At 48.4% G+C, this 19,839-nt stretch overlaps 1 protein-coding gene across 2 annotated transcripts in view; it reads left to right on the top strand.

Moving 5' to 3' along the window:
• The window catches only part of AP-2mu (adaptor protein complex 2, mu subunit), a 46,412-nt gene that overhangs the window by 11,586 nt on the left and 14,987 nt on the right, over positions 1 to 19,839 (top strand). The window contains exons 3-6 of one of the 2 annotated variants that reach the window (XM_077655682.1): positions 1,448 to 2,077; positions 3,278 to 3,400; positions 17,745 to 17,880; positions 19,258 to 19,467. In XM_077655682.1, the coding sequence (XP_077511808.1) occupies positions 1,448 to 2,077; positions 3,278 to 3,400; positions 17,745 to 17,880; positions 19,258 to 19,467 (1,099 nt within the window). Of the gene's footprint in view, positions 1 to 1,447; positions 2,078 to 3,274; positions 3,401 to 17,744; positions 17,881 to 19,257; positions 19,468 to 19,839 lie in introns of both variants that reach the window. The other variant, XM_077655681.1, reaches the window with a different exon arrangement.

Here is a 19,839-nt window from a genome sequence, read left to right as displayed (position 1 = left end):
GAAATCATGCCACCATAAAGAGCGTTTTATCGAAGTAATTTTATATCGTTTACGCATAGGTCACACACACATCACCCATAACTTCTTATTAAAAAAAAAAGACAAACCTGTGTGTGAAATGTGTGGTGAAGAGCTCACAGTAAATCACATTTTAATTTCTTGTTCGCATCTCGAAGAACTTAGACAAAAAGTTTTTACGGTATTTTACAATGAACACATTCCATTTCATCCCGCATTGCTTTTAGGCGAGCAAACACTCGTTGAATTTTCACTTGTTTGTAAGTTTCTAAAGAAAGCCAGTGTTTTAAATCTATTATAATGTAACCTCTGTACACTTGACATAGCATCATCTAACCTTGTGTTTGGCGCATGATAGCCATAGTTGCTTATGCGCCATAAAACCCCATACAACAACAACAACAACAACTTGCAGTAGATGTTAAGGAGAAAGTGTGGATTTGGTCACGACACGTAATGCAAGACATGTAATGGTGTGGCTGAGCCAGCCTGCACTCGCACCTTGCCACTGCGACTGCTGGCTATTTTTGGTTTCCGGCAGTGTTTCCGGTCTTTGGAAGTGACGCATTTGGTTGGTCGGAGGGCTCCATTGCAATGGTGTCGTAGAAATGACGTGATGGCAGCTCATTTTTCATGGGTTCTTTGAATGTGGAAGGGTTTGGCACTTTAACTTGTGGTTTTCTCAGCAATGGTGCCATCTATGCACGCATAAAGTGTCGGTAGTGTTCAGAAGAATAATCTATCAGTTTTGACTAGTTTGATATTTCCTTGAGTGTCCCTTTCAGGAGCACTTCATCCACCACAGGAATGCCGAGATGTGGTCTCATATTTGTCGTGGCTAGTGTTGGGGCGGAAACATGGATTCTGCCTTGGAATTGGTAGCCACACCGTGATGCTCTCATCTATGAGCTGTTTAAATTATTTGAATAGTATGTTTTTCACTTCTTCAATAAATTTAATGCATGCGACGATGACCTCCACAGCATTTCTTTGAGGATTCCCTCAAGAGAAGTCACGGCTGAATGCCCAGCAGTGGCCAGGCCAAATACGAAGCCTAACCGTCCCGGCATTCCTGCACCTCTCCGTGGTGGGTAAACTATTGCAGGGCCATTTTTCCTTCCAGTATTGTTAATCTCTATGGTGCAGGCATCACAAGGCCGGATATATTGATAAATGTTAGCAGTCTTCAGCCCGAGAAGTGAAAATGCCAATCAGAAATTACGACAACAGAAACAAAGTGAACAAGGAAGGGGGAGCCTTGAGGTGCTTAGCCAAGGCCTTGCTTACTTTGTTCATGTCACGAAACCCCTCTTCCTACCCGGCCTCTACCAAGAATCAGAATTATGTCAGGCAAAGGAGCACTACTATCAGCATGCTGCAACGTAGTGCAGGTGCAAGAATGACCCTAGGTGGCCTGTGATCTCTGCAGGCGCAACGCGGTGGACGCATTCCGGGTGAATGTGATCCATGCGCGGCAGCAGGTGCGCAGCCCTGTGACGAACATAGCGCGCACCTCCTTCTTCCACATGAAGCGGGCCAACATCTGGCTGGCGGCGGTGACGCGGCAGAACGTCAATGCGGCTATGGTGTTTGAGTTCCTGCTCAAGATGTGTGAGGTGATGCAGTCGTACTTTGGCAAGATCAGCGAGGAGAATGTCAAGAACAACTTTGTGCTCATCTACGAGCTGCTGGACGAGCTTCTGGACTTCGGCTACCCGCAGAACACGGACGTGGGCATCCTGAAGACGTTCATCACCCAGCAGGGGGTCAAGTCGCAGACCAAGGAGGAGCAGAGCCAGATCACGTCGCAGGTTACGGGCCAGATCGGCTGGAGGCGCGAGGGCATCAAGTATCGCCGCAACGAGCTGTTTCTGGATGTCCTGGAGTACGTAAACCTTCTTATGTCTCCCCAGGGCCAGGTGCTCAGCGCACACGTGGCTGGGAAGGTCGTAATGAAGTCTTACCTCTCGGGCATGCCCGAGTGCAAGTTTGGCATCAACGACAAAATCACCATGGAGAGCAAGGGCAAGGTGTCCACCCTGGACGACCCCACCCGCAGGTCAGTCGTAAATGCAGCTCTAAGCAGGAGCCTGTGCACATTATACTCCTTGCTTCCAGAAATGGAAAGTCTGCCCTCAAACTACACTTACTCGTAATCCGCCTGTTTCGCCAAGATGTGTGCCCTTTAGTGAATGTGCGAAAGTTGTTCTTGTGCCTAGGAAAGGGGCAGGCGTGGACTGCTTCCGTGAGGTACCAACTGCACATGCGAAGTGGCAAGTGCGTGCTTGGCAGTTGCCACCATCTATCGCTTGCACACCTGTCACCATCTTGAAATGTGCATGCACACTAAGAACCTGGCAGGCTGTTTTTGACTAGCGGAGATCGGGAGAAAGCAGAGATGTGGGCATGCTTGGAGTGGCCAAAATATGAGTTACTCTAGCTTGGCAACAAACTCCATCATGAGCATCAGATGCTGAATTAAGAAAGTGTGTTGTGGCAGGCTTGTTCACAAACTTTGTTTGATCAGGCAGCCAGGAGGGGCCCAGTGATAAAATAGAATCTAACGGATGGCATCCTCTGCCCATCAGCTTGTTACCCACAGTGAGGGTTGGTGCAGTGCTTTGTGAGTGTGTGCTGGCAGCTGTAAAGGTTACAAGGCCTGATGTGGGTTTCACTGGACCAGAGATAGCAGCAGTCGTGATCACATGCTGGAAATCGTGTTTAGGCAGTTGATTTCATCTGACTGATTGCCATTGTTAGGTGTAACTGCGATGCAATGGAAAACACACGAGATCGACACACTGCTTGATTAATAAGTTGATTGAAGGAAATACGTACGTCTATGTGCGATGGGCTTTTGGGCTAGTTGATTTTTGCTTTCTCAGACATAACCTTCCTTTGTGCTGCAGTTTTTTTATTGCATATGATGGTTGTTTGTTGTCTGCGTACTGAAATGTGTGTAACGTTGTGCTCTGGGCTGCTGCAGTGGCTCAGGGGTTATGGTGCTCAGCTGCTGGTCCGAAAGGTGCAGGTTCGATCACGGCTGCGATGGTCGTATTTCAGTGGAAGCAAAACGCAGTGTTGATGCATGTTAAAGAAGCCCAGGGGCTACAGTGTCCCCATAGTCTAAGTCTCTTTGGTAGGTTAAATGCCGTTAAACTAAAAACTAAACTAAAGCTTTGGCTTTGTCTTACTACTTACTAGCTGTGTAGGTAGTGCTGCCTGCCTCTGATCTCTGCCTCTTCCTCTGTTACAGCAGCACGGGGAAGACGTCGATAGCGATAGACGACTGCCAGTTCCACCAGTGTGTGAAACTGAGCAAATTTGAGAGTGAGCACAGCATCAGCTTTATCCCTCCGGACGGCGAGTTCGAACTCATGAGGTGGGTGCTCAGCAGCTGCTGTGGAAAGGTGGTTGTGCAGTTTATCCCATAGCAAGAACCACATTGACAGTTTAGTCTGAGCCTTCTTGTACTGACAGACCTTAAAAAGAAAAGTTGTTCTCTTGTGGCAAGTACCTGTCGTGCGGTCACCTGCACCTGTGTGCATTCGTGATACAAACTGAAATGAGGAATCCAGGTGTTAGATGTGGAGGAAGTTCATATGGGGAGCACTGTGCAGCACACTGTGATATGTACAGTCAGCCATAAAGGTTATTGTGGTGTGGATAATTGAAGGCTAGTACAGTAAAAGCTCATTAATTTGAACTCTAAGGAGACAGAAAGTTGTTCGAATTAAGCGAAGTTCGAATTATTGAATGGACACTACAATGAGCAGTTATCGCGCCCCGCTGCGCGGGCAGAACCCGAAGCAGGGACATCTAGACTCGTTATTGCGAGCTTGGCACTACTACACATTTGTGGCGGGCATATTCTGAGAACTAATTCATCCGGTACTAGTGGCAAATGAAATACCAAATTGATCAGCCAGTTACGCGCCAGAAACAAGTACTGGAATGCATTCGCGTGAGCAGCGAGCTTTAGTGATGGAATATATGGCGCTATTTATGCTCCAGAACATGCTTATTTATGGGGAAGGGTTGTCAAAATTAAGTAATCGGCGAAGTGCATTTGCTTGCGTTTCTTTTGCCAAGACTCCATCAGCATCATCTGCAGCTTGCCCAAAGCTCCTGCGCAACATAGAGTTATCATTGACAAAGAAGTGGCGTGCTGCAACATCGAGCGCCAACGCTACTTCATGTGCACTTGGTGGTGGCATAGTCTCGTGGCCGCCGTCGGACTCATCACTGTCGGCTGTTCTCACCGCACGTGAGCCCTGCGACGTCTGCTGGGAGCGTGCAGCCTCAGTTATATCGGCTCCTCTCAAGGGCTCCAATGTCTTCACACTGCTGTCACGTAGCTCGCGCTTGCGGCACCAACAAAAGCCGGCATCGCCCGAACCGTCATACTAGACTATGTTGTTTACACCACCTGATCGCGACCCAGCGACTGCGGCGCAACGAAAACCTGGAACGGCTTGCGCCGAAGCATCAGTGGGCGCGGACGAGTGCTCCGGCAGTGAAAGCCTGCTACGGCATGCACTGGAATGCGGGCTCCGTGAGCCTCGTGCATTCGGCTTTTTTCTTTTCCATTCCATCTCTGGTAAATTTGGAGCGTGTTTTACTCGCTATGGGTTAACTTCTACCTAGAGGAGCAGTGTCAGCCAGTGGCTCCTAGTTCGAATAAACTGTAGCGGATGCCGACGTTCGAATTATCGGGAGTTTTCCTTCATTGAAATACATAGGGCTGTGCTGGGACCCGGGCGTTAGTTTGAATTAACCGTCAGTTCTAATTAGCCGTAAGTTCGAATGAACAGAGTTCAAATTAACGAGCTTTTACTGCTGGCTGGCAGGCACGTTCATTGTCGTTTGTTGGCCCCCCGTGCAGCCTGTTTTCTCCACTGATGGCCAAGAAATAAGCATGGTGAGAGCGGGACCTGAGTGGCTGGAGAAGCAGATTCGCCTCTTGCAGTCCTCCTCCTTCAGTCTGGACCTGTCAAGATGCAATCTCACGTTTCAAGCACGAGTGGCCCAGGACATTGCTGTGCTGTTGAACTTGGGGAAGCCTCTTGTTGCCTTTGTTTGGGTGTAGCCACTTCCTGCAATGTTGGCAGATAGCTTGCATGGCACCTGAAGGTGCGCAGTGAGTCGTGAGCCTCGGGAGATCAGCCACCATGGTGGCTCAGTGCTTACGACGCTCGGCTGCTGACCCGAAAGACGCGGGTTTGATCCCGGCTGAGCTGGTCAAATTTCGATGGAGGTGAACTTCTAGAGGCCTGTGTACTGTCAGAGGTCAATGAACGTTGAAGAATCCCAGGTGGTCGAAATTTCTGTAGCCCTTCACTACAGTGTCCCTCATAGCCTGAGTCGCTTTGGGACGTTAATCCTCCGTAAGCCATAAACCTTAGAAGATCAGAAATAAAGACCACCTGCCCACACTGCCATACACACAGGGCCAGTTTCGTGTGCCTGGTTTTATAGATGAATGTGTCGAGCCCAGCAGTCGCTTATCTGAAAAAAGGGTGCACTTCTGAAAAGACCAGTATTGTAGCTGCAGGCTTTTAAAAAGGATCATTGCAGATTGCACATGCTTTTTGTGGAGTGTTGTTCAATCGGGTGACTTGTCAGATATCCTGTATGAAAGGGATGCAGACATCACATTCTTGCTTTGCACGTTTTGTTCCAAACATTGTGTATTGCTCTGGGATGCATGATACATGCTCCAGAATTTATATACATGTTCCACAATTTTAAGTGTGCTGTAGAATGCTTCTTTTAGCTGGACCAGTGAATTTTTTGAGCTTAAATTTTGCACTGAAATGGCATTTGGTTGGTTTATACCACATTTGCTTGGGGTATTTGCTTGATTCTATCAGAAGTTGGATATTTACATCATCTGCAGCGACGGCGAAGCAAAGCAAGGTGCTGTCACAGCGATGGTACTGGTGGCGCCATCTCTCATTTGCTGAATCTCCAAGGCAGAGTTGCTACAAACAACAAGATGGTGCACCAGTGCCATCACTTCGACAGCAGCTTTCTTTGCTTGATGCAGTTAAACCTGGATATAACGATGTTGAAAAAAAAGTCTGGGATTTTTTGTTACATCCAGGTTTTCGTTACATGCAATTTTCGCGACAAGAGTATACTGAATGGAAACCTAAATAGGTAGTAAATGTAGGGGAAATCACCTTTGAAGTGTGTTTTGAAAGCAGCGTTACTCAGTCATAAATGTGGAGAAACATTCTGTGATCGCACTGATAGCACGACTGCCGCCACAGCAGCCGCCACTTCTCCGCGGCTCGGTCATGCTGCCACGAGTGGGGTGGGAGAGGCGGGGCTACTGCGGCAGAGCTCGAGGAGAGCGAGCGCGGTTGGCGCGCTCGCGCCGCTGCTGTAGTCCGGCCGCAGAGGCACATGCTTCTTCTCGCATGTTGCCTCTCTCGGTCTGCCTGCTGCTGTTGCCCCAGGAGGTGGACCTCCGCCTTGCGTCACTGGCGCCCTCCGCCGACCCTGCTCCAGAGTCTCGATGCGCTAGAGCTATCGGTGCCGGAATCATGCGAGCAACGATGGGCGCGCACTTCTCGTGCTGTTTCTTTTTTGCTATTCCCATCATTTTTCGCTGTTTTTGAGCATGAACTGTTGTAGTGCCATGGGGTATGGTGTTCTGAAAGAGAAAGCGATGGAGATGCGCTGACTCCGCTGGAGCACGATGCGTTGTCGTTATATCGAGGAATTCGCTTTATGGAGGTTCGTTACCTGCAGGTTTAATTGTACTTGTTTTGCTGTGCCATTGCCATCGACGATGTGAATATTGGACTTCTGATTGAATCGGACAGGTATCTGAAACAAATGTAGTATAAAACAATAATGCCAACTAAATTCCATTTCTGAGCTGAAATAATTCACTGGTTTAGCTGAGAGAACCATTCTATGCCACGCGTAAAATTGTGGAACGCTTTTTATGTGCTATAATTTATTAGTGAAGTCTTGTTGTTAATTCAATCCCTGGTAATTTGAAAATTTAGATAACTTGAACTAGGAGCGCAGTCCCGTCCAATGCCGGAGTAAGTCTGGTGTCGGGAGCTCGTTAATTCGGAAGGGAGGTTGCGGGGAAGTTGCACAGCCAGGAATTATCCTGAATTGCATGAAGCAGTAATGCCGCTCACCTAAGGCATGCGCACTATGGAAGGCGCAGTGACGGTTGGAGGTCCCCCACTGGTAAAATTTCTCAGCTGCATAGTTTCGGTTTTTCTTTCCCCGACTTTATGCCAGCCCGCGGCTACAAACGGGCGCGTGCATCGGTCAGTTGTGCTATTTGGATGCTGCTGGGTGCACCACTGGTCTTTTATTTTCATTTTGGAATGGCATTACTCAGTTCTTAACACCCACGCGTATTTCCCTCACTTGCATCTTCGCACATCTTCACTCTTCAAGTACGCTGAAACATGTTCAGTATGTCAAAATGTGACGGGGTCGTTTGAGAAGAAGCACCACTGCTACTTCGTCACACTGTGGAAAGGGCCCTATCGTTATGGTTTTGGAGCAATTTTTCTATATTCCTGACTGTGTGTATGATAGGCAAAGCACTTGACAAAACCGCGGAAAATCGTTGTTGCTTGGTTTTCACCTCAAATGTATACAGCCATCATCCAGGCGTTCATTACTTTAAATTTTATACTGTGATGCATATCGTTTTCGGCAGTTTTTTGAGGGCCATTCGTGAATTCGAACTTCCTGATCCCCGCTTCAATTAGGATCGGAGGGGGGCAGCATGCGACCGTCCCCATCTGAGAGATTCGTCCCACGACTACTTGGTCGGCGTCGAATGATACAAGTAGCACACGCAACATGGGGAAGCCGCGGGAGCGAGGAGGCCTTTTCGCTTCCACATATTGGCTCGGCAGAATCACATGTTCAGAAAACAATGCTGTCATAATTGCAATCTGCCAACAATCAAACCATGAGCCATGGCTACATGTGGTATTCAATTTAATTTCAAGCCTCTCCTTTTCTGGCATCGAGTCTTTCAATGATTAATACAGAGATGTTAAAGGGCAGTCCTGCGTGTTCGAGGGTCGGCACCTTGCAAACCCTTGAAGTTTTCTTCGGTGTCTTTCTCATGTTCAAAACTGGCGAACGTTTTAAGTGTGTGAGACAGGTGCGACTCTCACCTTGATGGCATGCATAAAATTACTTCATCTCAGCTGGTCATCTTTATGTATAAAAAGGAAATAAGTAAAACATATTTAGCAATGTCCACTGCCATCACTTTCAGTTTCTTAAAACTGCTGGTCTGATTAGAAGATTGTGAATGTCACTTCAACCATATTGGGGACATGCCTCCTATGAGCCAAAAATAAAGGAACATGAAGGCTGTGAATATATTGCGAGAAAGTGATGCTCATAAAATGTAGAAATAGAGCAACCGTTGAACTGAAATGTTTAAACTGCACAATGAAGGCTTCAGAATCGAGGAAAGCTACGAAACAAAACTTCATACTCTGTGCTGGAGGTGATCTGCACAGGCCGGTATCTAGACGGGCCTGGCCCTTCTTGCTGCCATTTCGGTTTGGGCCTGACCGTGGCCTGCTATCAGTTTCTAATGACCGGCCTGGCCTGGCCCGGTGCTCATTCAGTCGGGCCTGTGCAGGCCCATTTGCTTTTCATGACGAAACTTGACTCTTTTTCAAAAAGAAAAAACGGAGAAAAAAACCAAGCAGTAACAAAAGGACTGTGTAGCAGCTGAAAAATTTCGGGATGCAATGGTGAAACCGTGGGTTCGTACAGGAGATGAGCGCCTACTCAAGCTGGGCACTGACGAAAATAAAAGGGTTATAGTAAAGAGCATGCACTCTATGCCATCCTTTTCAGTTGGTCACGAGGGAACACTTTAGGAAAGAAATTTCTAAATACAGCGGCTTAAACGTCTGTGTAACCTGCTCCCCTCATAAGCACACTAGGATGCTTAGTGTCCTAGCGCACTATGAGTGCGTTGTTGCAGACTTATGGCTTGATTAAACTAGCGGGTCAGGTGGGCATCCGATAAACAGGCGCTTTTGCTTCGAGGTGCACGAAGCTTTAAATAAATGGTGGGGAGGCTTCATACAACTTTGAGAAATAGGAAATCATATCGATTTCAAATAAGGAGAGAGCTCCACTTGGAGCAGGGAATGCAGCTTTATAAAGTCCAAACACTCTCCAGATCCCAAGGTCAGGAATGCAGGCGAAGATACCATTGTACAGAAGTGGAAAGAATCCACCGTTAAACAAAGCAGCACACCGAAGAATTGCACATGGGTCTCCAGCTGGACGGAAATGGACTTTCGCTAGGGGGTGTTTTGGAGCAGTCTCTGTCCAGTTTGCTCCTCTGTATCGCCCCTGCGGGCTTCTTCTGCTGACGGCTTTGTTGGTGCATAGCTCAGGTACATTTTATGCTGTAATAAGGTTGCTGATAACTGTCACTGTGGTCTTATGATTAAAGGGGGATGGTACCTCATGAGGTGTTGGTAAGGAATTTTTAATGTCTCCTAACATCTCTTACAGCAAAATTCTTGAAATGTGCTTGGATATTTGATCTATAAGATCGCGTAAAGCACACCAAGTTTTATTGAAAAATGTTGTTCCAATTTTCATGGTGTGGTGCTTTAAGAAAGGTGCATTTACAAAATACCTCTTGCTGTCAGAACCAGAAAAATTCGCATCAGCATTCCTTTTTATGTGTAGTGTTAATTGAACGCGAATAAGTGCGCGTCGATGTTTCTCTTGCGAAAAAGCAATGTTTGAATTTCGACATTCCATTTATGACACTTTCTTCAGGGTATAAATATTTAAAAAATACTTCAATTCCGATCGTAATTTCTTTTAAAGTTTTTTTAACGGTTGTTTAAAAAAGTTACATAATTACACAAAAACTGCGTCTTCAGAAATTGCTATTTAAACTTCGGCTGCACAGTCACAATCTTAAAATGTGTCTAGTCTTCAGCATCATTTATTTGGAATGGTTTACAACACTTCTCCTGGCACATTCTTTCATCTTCTGGCTCTTACATTTGGCACAGCCACAAAAATATACCCTTGGTGTCAGGTTCTTGCCCACTATTGCTCAGCATCACATTCAAGGTGGTTGCTCAGTTTGTGGCTGAGTACCGCATTACAAAACACGTCTGGTATAGCGCACAGGCTGGCTGGAAATAAGCACTTCTTTTGCGGATTGGAAGAGAAACAAGCCATTGCTTTTTCGAAGAGTACATATATCGGAAAGTAGCAAACGGGTGCTAGGTTTTGGAAACTCCAAAAGCTAGGCTGCACAACTAGGAAAACAATTGATGGTGGTTGAGAACCAATAAACAAGGCCAGTGCACCAAAAATAAAACTACTCAAACCTAGAATTGTTTTTTCCTAGTATGCTGTGTCTACTTTTGAAAGGATGACATGGTTTAGAACAACCTTCTCTGTTTTGAAACAAAACAAGATACAAAAACTTCCTGCTTCAAGTCTTGCTTCATTTGCAGACTGAACTGGTGAGGTTGGAACCGTTTTAAAATATTCTAGTGACTCTACGAACACGCTATTTGGAGGACATATCCATTAGGAATCCTGTCATTTCTAGGGTCCAAAATCAAAAAATTACTGTGTGTTCAACTTTGTCTACCATCTCCCCCTAAACTCTCCCGTACAAAGATACGGCATATTATGGCATCATCACGTAATAAAACAAAGTGCATTAAAAGCATTGCATTAGGTCAATGCCGTATACATTTTTACCTTATTGTATCGTAGTAAAAAAAGAACAGTGCACATATTCAATATGGATGTCATGGCAAGCTACTTGTACCCCCCTGAAAGTTTGGTGGATTTACGCCACTGTTAAGAATTTAACTAATTAGGCTTCAGTTATTTTCCTATAATATGGGAACTAATTGAGAGTTTAAAACTAATTACATTTCTGAAAACAGGAAGAAACGTATACACACCTGATTTTATTACAATATCTTTAATAATAATTTTGATTTCAAGCCCCGCATCTCCCCTTAACACGAGGCGTGATCGGCTGCGGTGAGAGCATAGTGCTCTCATGCAATGGCCAGCCAAGCTCCTGTTTGCGCTGCCGTGGGTTCAAATCCCAGTCGCAGCAATATTTATTTTTGTCAAGAAGAAGATGACAAAGAGAAAGCAGATGACTCGTGAAAACGAAGATGGCCCTGCGCGTCAGCCATATTGCTATCGCCACGTGTGTCTGAGCCCGACCTGGTTGCCCTCGGAACGTTCTCGCTGCTGCTCCCTTCCTCCTAGCTCTTTTAAATAAACCCCCGCCTCTTACATTTGGTGGAGGAGCCGGGTAACAGCCCTGGAATTGCACAACCGTACTCTCCCGCCACCTGCGATGCCTCACGACGTTTAACATCAAGCCGTGCAAGTGGGCCCAGCTGTTGCCTGCGCCGGCTCCCTTCGCCAACGGGACCCGGCCATCTTCAGTGGGACCGATGAGCAGGATGTCGAAGATTGGCTCACGTCTTACGAGAGGGTGGGCCTTTACAACAAATAAGACGATTCCACCAAACTAAATAACGTAATTTTTTATCTAACCGGAGTGGCTAACCTGTGGTACCGGAACCACGAGGTGGACATCCGCACCTGGTCTGCTTTCAAGACAACCTTCTCTGACGTGTTTGGTCATTTTGCTGTTCGGAAACTCCGCGCCGAACAACGCTTGCGTGAACGGTCTCAGCAGGTCGGCAAAAGTTTTACCAGTTACATAGAAGACGTCATTGACCTATGCAAGCGTGTCAACCTCAACATGTCAGAAGCTGACAAGATTAAACACATTTTGAAGGGTGTTGACGATAACGCCTTTCAGATGCTGGTAGCGCGCGATTTGCGCACCGTTGCTGAAGTCGTCACCCTCTGCCAAAGCTTCGAGGAGCTGCGGAAGCAGAGGCTCCTGACTCAACGGCACCCTCGACAGGTTGAGTCGCTTGCTAGACTGACACCAGCACCTGACACCTCATCGCTGCTGCAACAAATCAGACTTTGTTCGGGAAGATGTGGCGCGTCAGCTTTCTCCTCAGCCGAACCCTACAGGGCAAGCTCCAGATTTGACTCCGGCCCTTCGGCACGCCTTCCAAGAGCAGGTTGCCGAGGGTCTTCCACTCGCCCATCCGCCACCACCTGTCGCCGCTCCACTGACATATGCCGACGTTGTCGCCCAGACGCCGCCCCCTATGGCCGCTTCACTGACGTACACGGACGTCGTCGCCAGACCTCGACCGCCTACCTATGCTTTGCCTCCAACACCTGCGCGAGCGATGGCTCCTTCTCTTCGGCCGGCTCCGCGAGTGAGCAATCCCTGGCGTACCATCGACAACCGGCGTATCTGCTACAATTGTGGCTTGCCTGGTCATGTGGCCCGGCTTTGCCGCCGCCGTCTCCCAGTCTACGCGCCACCTCCTCCACCTCCCGCGTACTGGCCTTCCACGAGTCAGTACTCCGGATCTGCTGAGCCGCCGTCTAGTCGTCCTTTTTCTCCTGACTGTTCAGCCCTTTCTAGGCGCCGTTCACGTTCACCTTCACCTAGGCGCCGCTCCGTTTCTCCTATGCGACATCGCCCCAATCTCCCTCAGGAGGAAAACTAGATGCCGCAGTTCCGGAGGCGAGAACTGCGTCCCCGTCGAACTTTCCAAGGCCTCACATATCCCCTGCTAATCTGATCGAAATTTCTGTCGAGGGCATTACTGTCTTGGCCCTTGTGGACACCAGTGCTGCGATTTCTGTTATGGACAAAAAGTTTTGTAGTTCGTTGAAGAAGGTAAAGACGCAGATTGCTGGACGATCGCTGCGTACGGCCAGCGCTGAGCACATCAAGCCGTCCGCAGCGTGTACCGCTCAAGTTGTGATTCAGGACTCCCTCTACATGATAGAATTCATCGTGCTGCCTTCCTGTTCCCATCCTGTTACTCTGGGCTGGGATTTCCTTTCCGCCCATGAAGCTATCATCGACTGTGCTCGAGTGGAAGTCGGGTTCTCTTCTCTGCCCAATCCTTTTCTGGACGCTACTCCTCCTGTTGCCTGTGTTAAAGCCCTCGCCGCCGAAGACATCGACATTCCCCTGTGCTCTTCTGTTCTTCTACACTTGTCTTGCGACTCTATCGGTGACGACACTGTCCTCTTTACTCCAGGCCATACTTTTCTGCACCGCAAGTGTCTGTCTCCCTCTGCCATACGCTGTACTGACTGTGTCCGCTGGCCTTTCGATACCTTTGCTTTCTAACCCGTTTTCCTGCCCTACCGCTCTGCGCCTTGGTGAATGCTTTGGCAGTGTGCAGCCCATCGCATCTCTGCTCATCCGCGAGGATACCGACGATACACCGCTCCTCGCCATGAACGCGCTCAGCCCTCCTGCCTATACGCCAGATCTCTCTTCTACCGAATTGTTCTTGCGCTCCGTCGACGCCGATCTTCCCCCGCTGCAAAGAACACAGCTTCTCGCCCTCCTTCATCAATTTCGCTCTTCCTTCGACGCTCACCAAAGTTCCTTGGGCCGAACTTCCACCGTCACCCATCGCATCGACACTGGTGCCTACGCGCCGCTGCGGCGCGTGTGTCTCCCCTATCGTGTGTCCCCAACCGCGCGCCAGACTATTACAGAGCAAGTCGACCAAATGCTTCAAAACGGCGTCATTCAGCCTTCAAGTAGCCCCTGGGCATCACCTGTTGTCCTTGTGAAAAAGAAAGATTGCTCCCTACGCTTCTGTGTCGATTACCGCCGCCTTAATAAAATAACGCGCAAGGATGTCTATCCGCTCCTCCGCATAGATGACGCTCTGGACTGTTTGCATGGGGCGGAGCTCTTTTCCTTTCTCGATTTACATTCTGGGTGCTGGCAGGTCCCCATGGAAGCGGCCAATCGTCCCAAAACTGCTTTTGTGACCCCCGACGGATTGTATGAATTTACTGTGATGCCATTCGGCCTTTGTAATGCCCCTGCAACCTTCGAACGGATGATGGACACCATTTTGTGTGGACTCAAGTGGAAAATGTGTCTATGCTATCTCGGCGACATTGTCGTCTTTTCCCCCGACTTTGAAACCCATCTATCCTGCCTGAAGCACGTTTTGACCTGCCTCTCTGACGCTGGCCTGCAGCTCAACTTGAAGAAATGCCGTTTTGCTGCGCGTCAGCTGACAATTTTAGGACGCGTTGTCGCAGACTTTCCCAAACCCACTTCCATCAAAGACTTGCGCAGCTTCTTAGGTCTGTGCTCTTACTTTCGGAGGTTTATTCGCAACTTTGCTTCGATTGCTGCGCCTTTAACACAACTGTCCGGCAGTTCCGACTTATCGATGTGGTCTCCGGCGTGCGACGATGCATATAACACCTTGCGCCGCCTCCTCACAGCGCCGCCCATACTGAGCCATTTCGACTCGACCGCTCCTACCGAGGTCCACATGGACGCGCCAGTGGTGTCGGCCTCGGTGCCGTACTCGCCCAGCGCATCTGTGGTTTTGATGAATACGTTGTTGCCTACGCAAGCCGCACACTTACGAAGGCTGAAACTAATTACTCTGTCAGTGAAAGAGTGTTTGGCCATCGTATGGGCCCTTGCCAAATTCCGGCCGTACCTCTATGGCCGATCTTTTGACGTTGTGACGGACCATCATGCGCTTTGTTGGCTTTCTTCCTTGAAAGACCCATCCAGCCGCCTTGCCAGGTGGGCTCTTCGCCTGCAAGAATATGACATCCGCGTGGTCTATCGTTCCGGCCGCAAGCATCAAGACGCTGATGCCCTGTCCCGCTGCCCACTTCCAGCCGAGATCGCCAGCCTTTCCACCTCTGACGTCTCCCCATCGTCCTTTCACATCAGTGACATGCCCTCAGCGCAACGTACTGACCCCTGGATCGCTTCTCTTCTCGACTTTCTCTCCAACCCCACGGCTGCTTCTCCATCCCGTGCTCTCCGCCGCCATGCTTCCCACTTCGTGATTCGCGATAACCTCCTCTATCGCCGGAACTACAGCACCGATGGCCGCAAGTGGTTACTCGTTATTCCTCGCCACCTGCGCACGAACATATGCGCCTATTTCCACGCTGACCCACAATCCGGTCACGCGGGAGTTTTGAAGACATACACCCACATCCGGCTGCGCTATTACTGGTGCGGCATGTACACCTTCGTACTTAAATACGTACGCGCCTGTCTCGCCTGTCAACGTCGCAAGCCATCTCCTCATCGTTCTGTTGGAGAGTTGCAGCCACTCCCTTGCCCACCACGCCCTTTCGACCGTATCGGCATTGATTTCTACGGCCCGCTTCCGTACACTGCGGCCGGCAGCTGTTGGGCTATCGTTGGGGTTGATCATCTCACGAGATATGCCGAAACCGCCGCCCTTCTGTCTTCCATAGCGACAGACGTTGCCTCCTTCCTTTTGCAACGTTTGTCCTTCGTCACGGTGCACCTCGTGAACTGCTTAGCGACCGTGGACGTGTCTTTTTGTCCGAGGTCGTCACCGCCCTCCTCCGCCAGTGCAACATAATCCATCGTACCACATCCGCCTATCATACGCAGACCAACGGCCTCACCGAGCGATTTAACCGCACCCTCGGGGACATGCTTTCTATGTATGTCGCATCCAACCACTCGAATTTGGATCTCATCCTCCCTTATGTAACTTTTGCCTACAATACTGCCCAGCAGTCTACTACTGGCTTCTCTCCCTTCTTTCTTCTTTACGGCCATCATCCATCTGCTGCAATAGACGCCATTCTGCCTTACCAACCTGACGCCTCCGAATATACCCCTGTTTCCTAAGCCGCGCAACACGCAGAAGATTGTCGCCAAATCGCCCGGTCACTCACAACTGGCGCCCAGTATCGCCAGAAATTCCTCCACGACAATGCTCACACCACATCGCACTTCTCTCCTGGTGCGCTTGTGTGGCTCTGGATACCATCAAGTACTCCTGGACTCTCCTTGAAATTTCTCGTCAAGTATCACGGCCCCTACCGTGTCCTGGAGCGCACATCTCCAGTTAATTACGTCGTCGAACCCCTCACGCCATCTCCCGATCTCCGCCGCCGCGGCCGCGAGAGAGTACACATCCAGCGTCTCAAGCCTTACTACAACCCGTCCGTATGGCAGTCGCCGTAAGTCGCCAGGATGGCTCCTCTTGGCCCCGGGGGTGGAGAAGATGATGACCCAGACAAAGCAGATGACTCGTGAAAACGAAGAAGATGGCCCTGCGCGTCAGCCGTATTGCTATCGCCACGTGTGTCTGTGCCTGACCTGCTTGCCCACGGATTGTTCTCGCCGCTGCTCCCTTCCTCCCAGCTCTTTTAAATAAACCCCCGCCTTACATTTTATTTATTCAAGGTCAAGGTCAAGGCTTTAAGAATAGCCTGGCTTTTGCAGCCTTTGTCGTGAAGTACAGCTTTCGCTCTAAAATTCTAAGAACGTCTGGACCTGTAGCGCACCAGTAGGAATGCAATGAATGTTGAATCAGCCATCTGGTGCATTTTCTTAACTCTGCAGCCTTTTTGCAAGATTGAGAGGAAAAATCAATTTTCTGGATGTATAACATTGAAATTTTGAGAGTAGTCATATTTTCAATATGCTTAAAAAAATTAATGTGAATATATCAAGGAATAAAAAATTTGCTGAAAGTCACGTCCTCCTTAAGTGCCCCATCTGTGGGTGCCACATCTCACTTCTGCCTGTGAAGAGTGCATGCACAGTGTCTGCATTGTTTTTAGGAATGTGTGAATATTAGTAATTTTCAAATGTCTAATCGAATATCCTCTGTTCCATTCATTGAACAAGTCAAATAATGCATGTTCAACATCATTTGAATCGAATACAATCTCAAGTATTTGAATAGGTTTCAGATAATGGACCTGATGTTTGAATTGGGCACGCTGTAGTTTTCAAAAATTGGGTTCAGTCAGCTGCTGCACAGCATGCTGCCGCGATTGCTGTGCCTGTTCAGCTGCCCGACATGGTTCATTCGTGTGGTGGCGTTAAGACTCAAACATATGGCCTCAGGGACTGGGCGAGGCAGCCTTAGCATGCCTGGTACTGCAGTCCATGGCTCGTAACTTGTGTCCCTCTAGTCAATTGAGACGTGACACTAGTTTGCCAGCATTGTTAGTAGCAAAAGGTCATTTTCCCGTGTGTTGTCTTGACTGTCAGTTATTGTGCTGTGTGCCGCAAATGGAGACCACTGTTGGTCTTTTGACAGCTACAGCTTTAATTCCATGCCGCTGTTTTGCAGCAATGTTCATTTTAGGCGAATATTCGTGCAAGTAGCGAATAATCATACGAATATTAGATTCATATTTGATTCGGTTCTTTCACTGTGATTCATATTTAGTTCGGTCTGCTGCTGCATTATTCATATTGGATTCGGTTTTGAAAAGGTACTATTCACACACCACTGATTGTTTTGACCTCAGCTCATGATCTTGGTGCCTTTTTGTTTTTTAGCATGAGCAGTTAATGGTGGGAGTTCCATGGGTCTTGAGCACAGGTTGTTTTCTCGGGACGGCAAATAGTAGCACTAAAGGTAGACAAATAAAATTAAGATGGACGCAGGACAAGCGCTAACCTACGTAATGAGCACTTGTCCCGAGTCCGTCTTCCTTGTGTTTGTCTACCTTTAGTGCCACTTTTTTCCATCTCAAGCAGTATGCATCGTCTAGCCGGAATTCACGTTCTCCATCTTGTCTTCTTGTGACAGGTACCGCATCACCAAGGACATCAGCTTCCCATTCCGCATCATCCCTCTGGTGCGTGAGGTGGGCCGCACCAAGATGGAAGTGAAGGTGGTGCTTAAGTCCAACTTCAAGCCGTCCCTTATTGGGCAGAAGATTGAGGTAGGGGAGGGTCCAGCCTCGAGTGGTCTTTGACTTGAGGGGCTATGCAAATGCCTGCTGTGGAGTGGTGCTCTTACCACCACTTTACATGCAGACAGATCACGCTCTTCCTCCTGCTGCATGAGCATCCTGAGCCAGTGCACTACACATCTGCTGCTTCACATGCAGCATTGATTCCTGACCATGTTGGGTCATGGCGCCACAAAAAATCATTCTCATGCGTTGCTTCAGGTGAACGGCCTCAGCTCCAAGTCATTGAGCTGTTGCTCCTTCAGCAGCAGCAGCCTGCTTATGCCCACTGAAGGGCAAGGGCCTCTCCCATATCTCTCCAATTAACCCTGTCCTGTGCACCCGCATTATTCCTGCCAAATTCCTTATCTCATCCACCCACCTGACTTTCTACCCCATGCCTATGTGCTGCCTTTTCATCTGCCAAGAACATCTCAGTCATGTGAGATCTATGCTGCAGACAGGCAGGCATAATGGTGCCCTTCATTCCTTGCACCTTTGCACAATGTTATGGGGAAGCTTTTTTGAGCGTGTTTCTCATGAGCAAGTTTTTCTTTTCTTAGTTCAAGGGTGCCATGTAGACGCTCTGCAAGTGCCGTTGGGTTGCCAAGGTTCATTTGCTGCTAACGCTTGTCTTAAAGTTTATAGACACCTAATTTTGGTGGCAATGATGCGGAAGACATTACTACACATCAGTCACCAAGTGCTATTCACCCACAACTGCTAAATAATTTATAATCTTATTTTTTTGTCATGCTGTTTTGGTTTCAGCAGCTGAATGATGGCTGTGACATCAGAGTGGTTTTATGTCACATGAAGCATGGAAAAACTTCGATATAATCGCTGCTTAATCATTTTAACTCACTGCAGGGCTGAAGGCAGCCTTCCTCAAGAGCCGGAATGACAATGAATGTGGAAGCAGCGATTATATCGCCATTTTCTTATGCTTCACGTGCCATAAAACCACTCTTTGACGTCACAGTCCTCATTCGGGTGTTGAAACCGAAGCAACACGAGAAAGAAATTCGATCATAAATTATTTAGCGGTCGTAGAAGAATACCAGGTGGTAATCCACGTATAATAATGCCTTTTGCATCATTACAAACAAGAAAACAGGCACCCAAAAGTTAGGTGTCTTTACTCCTTTAAGATAATGACTTGCAAAACATTTGTTTCAAGGGGATTTCTTTTCTGTTCGAAAATGGCCTACCCTGTGAAATTGTTGCCATTGCCTCATCATCTGCTTTCAAGAATGTGTATTGTCATTTTTAAGTGCTAAATAATCGTAGCTCTTTGCTCGTTTATTCAAGTGTAATCCCGGCTTTTTAAGGAAATGGAACTGCTCCTAACGAGGGTGTGTGCTGCAGGTTCGGATCCCGACCCCGCTCAACACCAGCGGGGTGCAGTTGATCTGCATGAAGGGCAAGGCCAAGTACAAGGCGAGCGAAAATGCCATCGTGTGGAAGATCAAGCGCATGGCGGGCATGAAGGAGACCCAACTCAGTGCTGAGATTGAGCTGCTCCAGACGGACGCCAAGAAGAAATGGAACCGACCGCCCATCTCCATGAACTTTGAGGTACGTCAGCCTTCTTTCTGCTTCGATCTGGCCGCGGTGGTCAAATTTCGATGGAGGTGAAATTCTAGAGGTCTGTCTACTGTGCGATGTCAGGGCACGTTAAGCTACCCCAGGGGGTTGAAATTTCCGGAGCCCTTCACTACGGCGTCCTTCATAGCCTGAGTCGCTTTGGGTTGTTAAACCCCATAGAAACCTAAAAAAATGCAGGCCCATTAACACAGCAACAAGAGCTGGTGACTCCGCTCCTAGATGCATGCCACTTTTGTGGCATGTGGGGGAGGAAGAACGTAGTTGTGCCCACATTGCTCGCCTGCTGCAAAGCTGAGGCTGCCTGTGCATGAGGCCGCCGGTGTTTCTGAGGAGCAGCAGAGC

The sequence above is a fragment of the Amblyomma americanum genome, chromosome 2, assembly GCF_052857255.1.
Source record: "Amblyomma americanum isolate KBUSLIRL-KWMA chromosome 2, ASM5285725v1, whole genome shotgun sequence".
Taxonomy (NCBI): Eukaryota; Metazoa; Arthropoda; class Arachnida; order Ixodida; family Ixodidae; genus Amblyomma; species Amblyomma americanum.
Note: the sequence above shows the minus strand (reverse complement) of the source record. Positions and strands in the feature narration are given on the sequence as shown.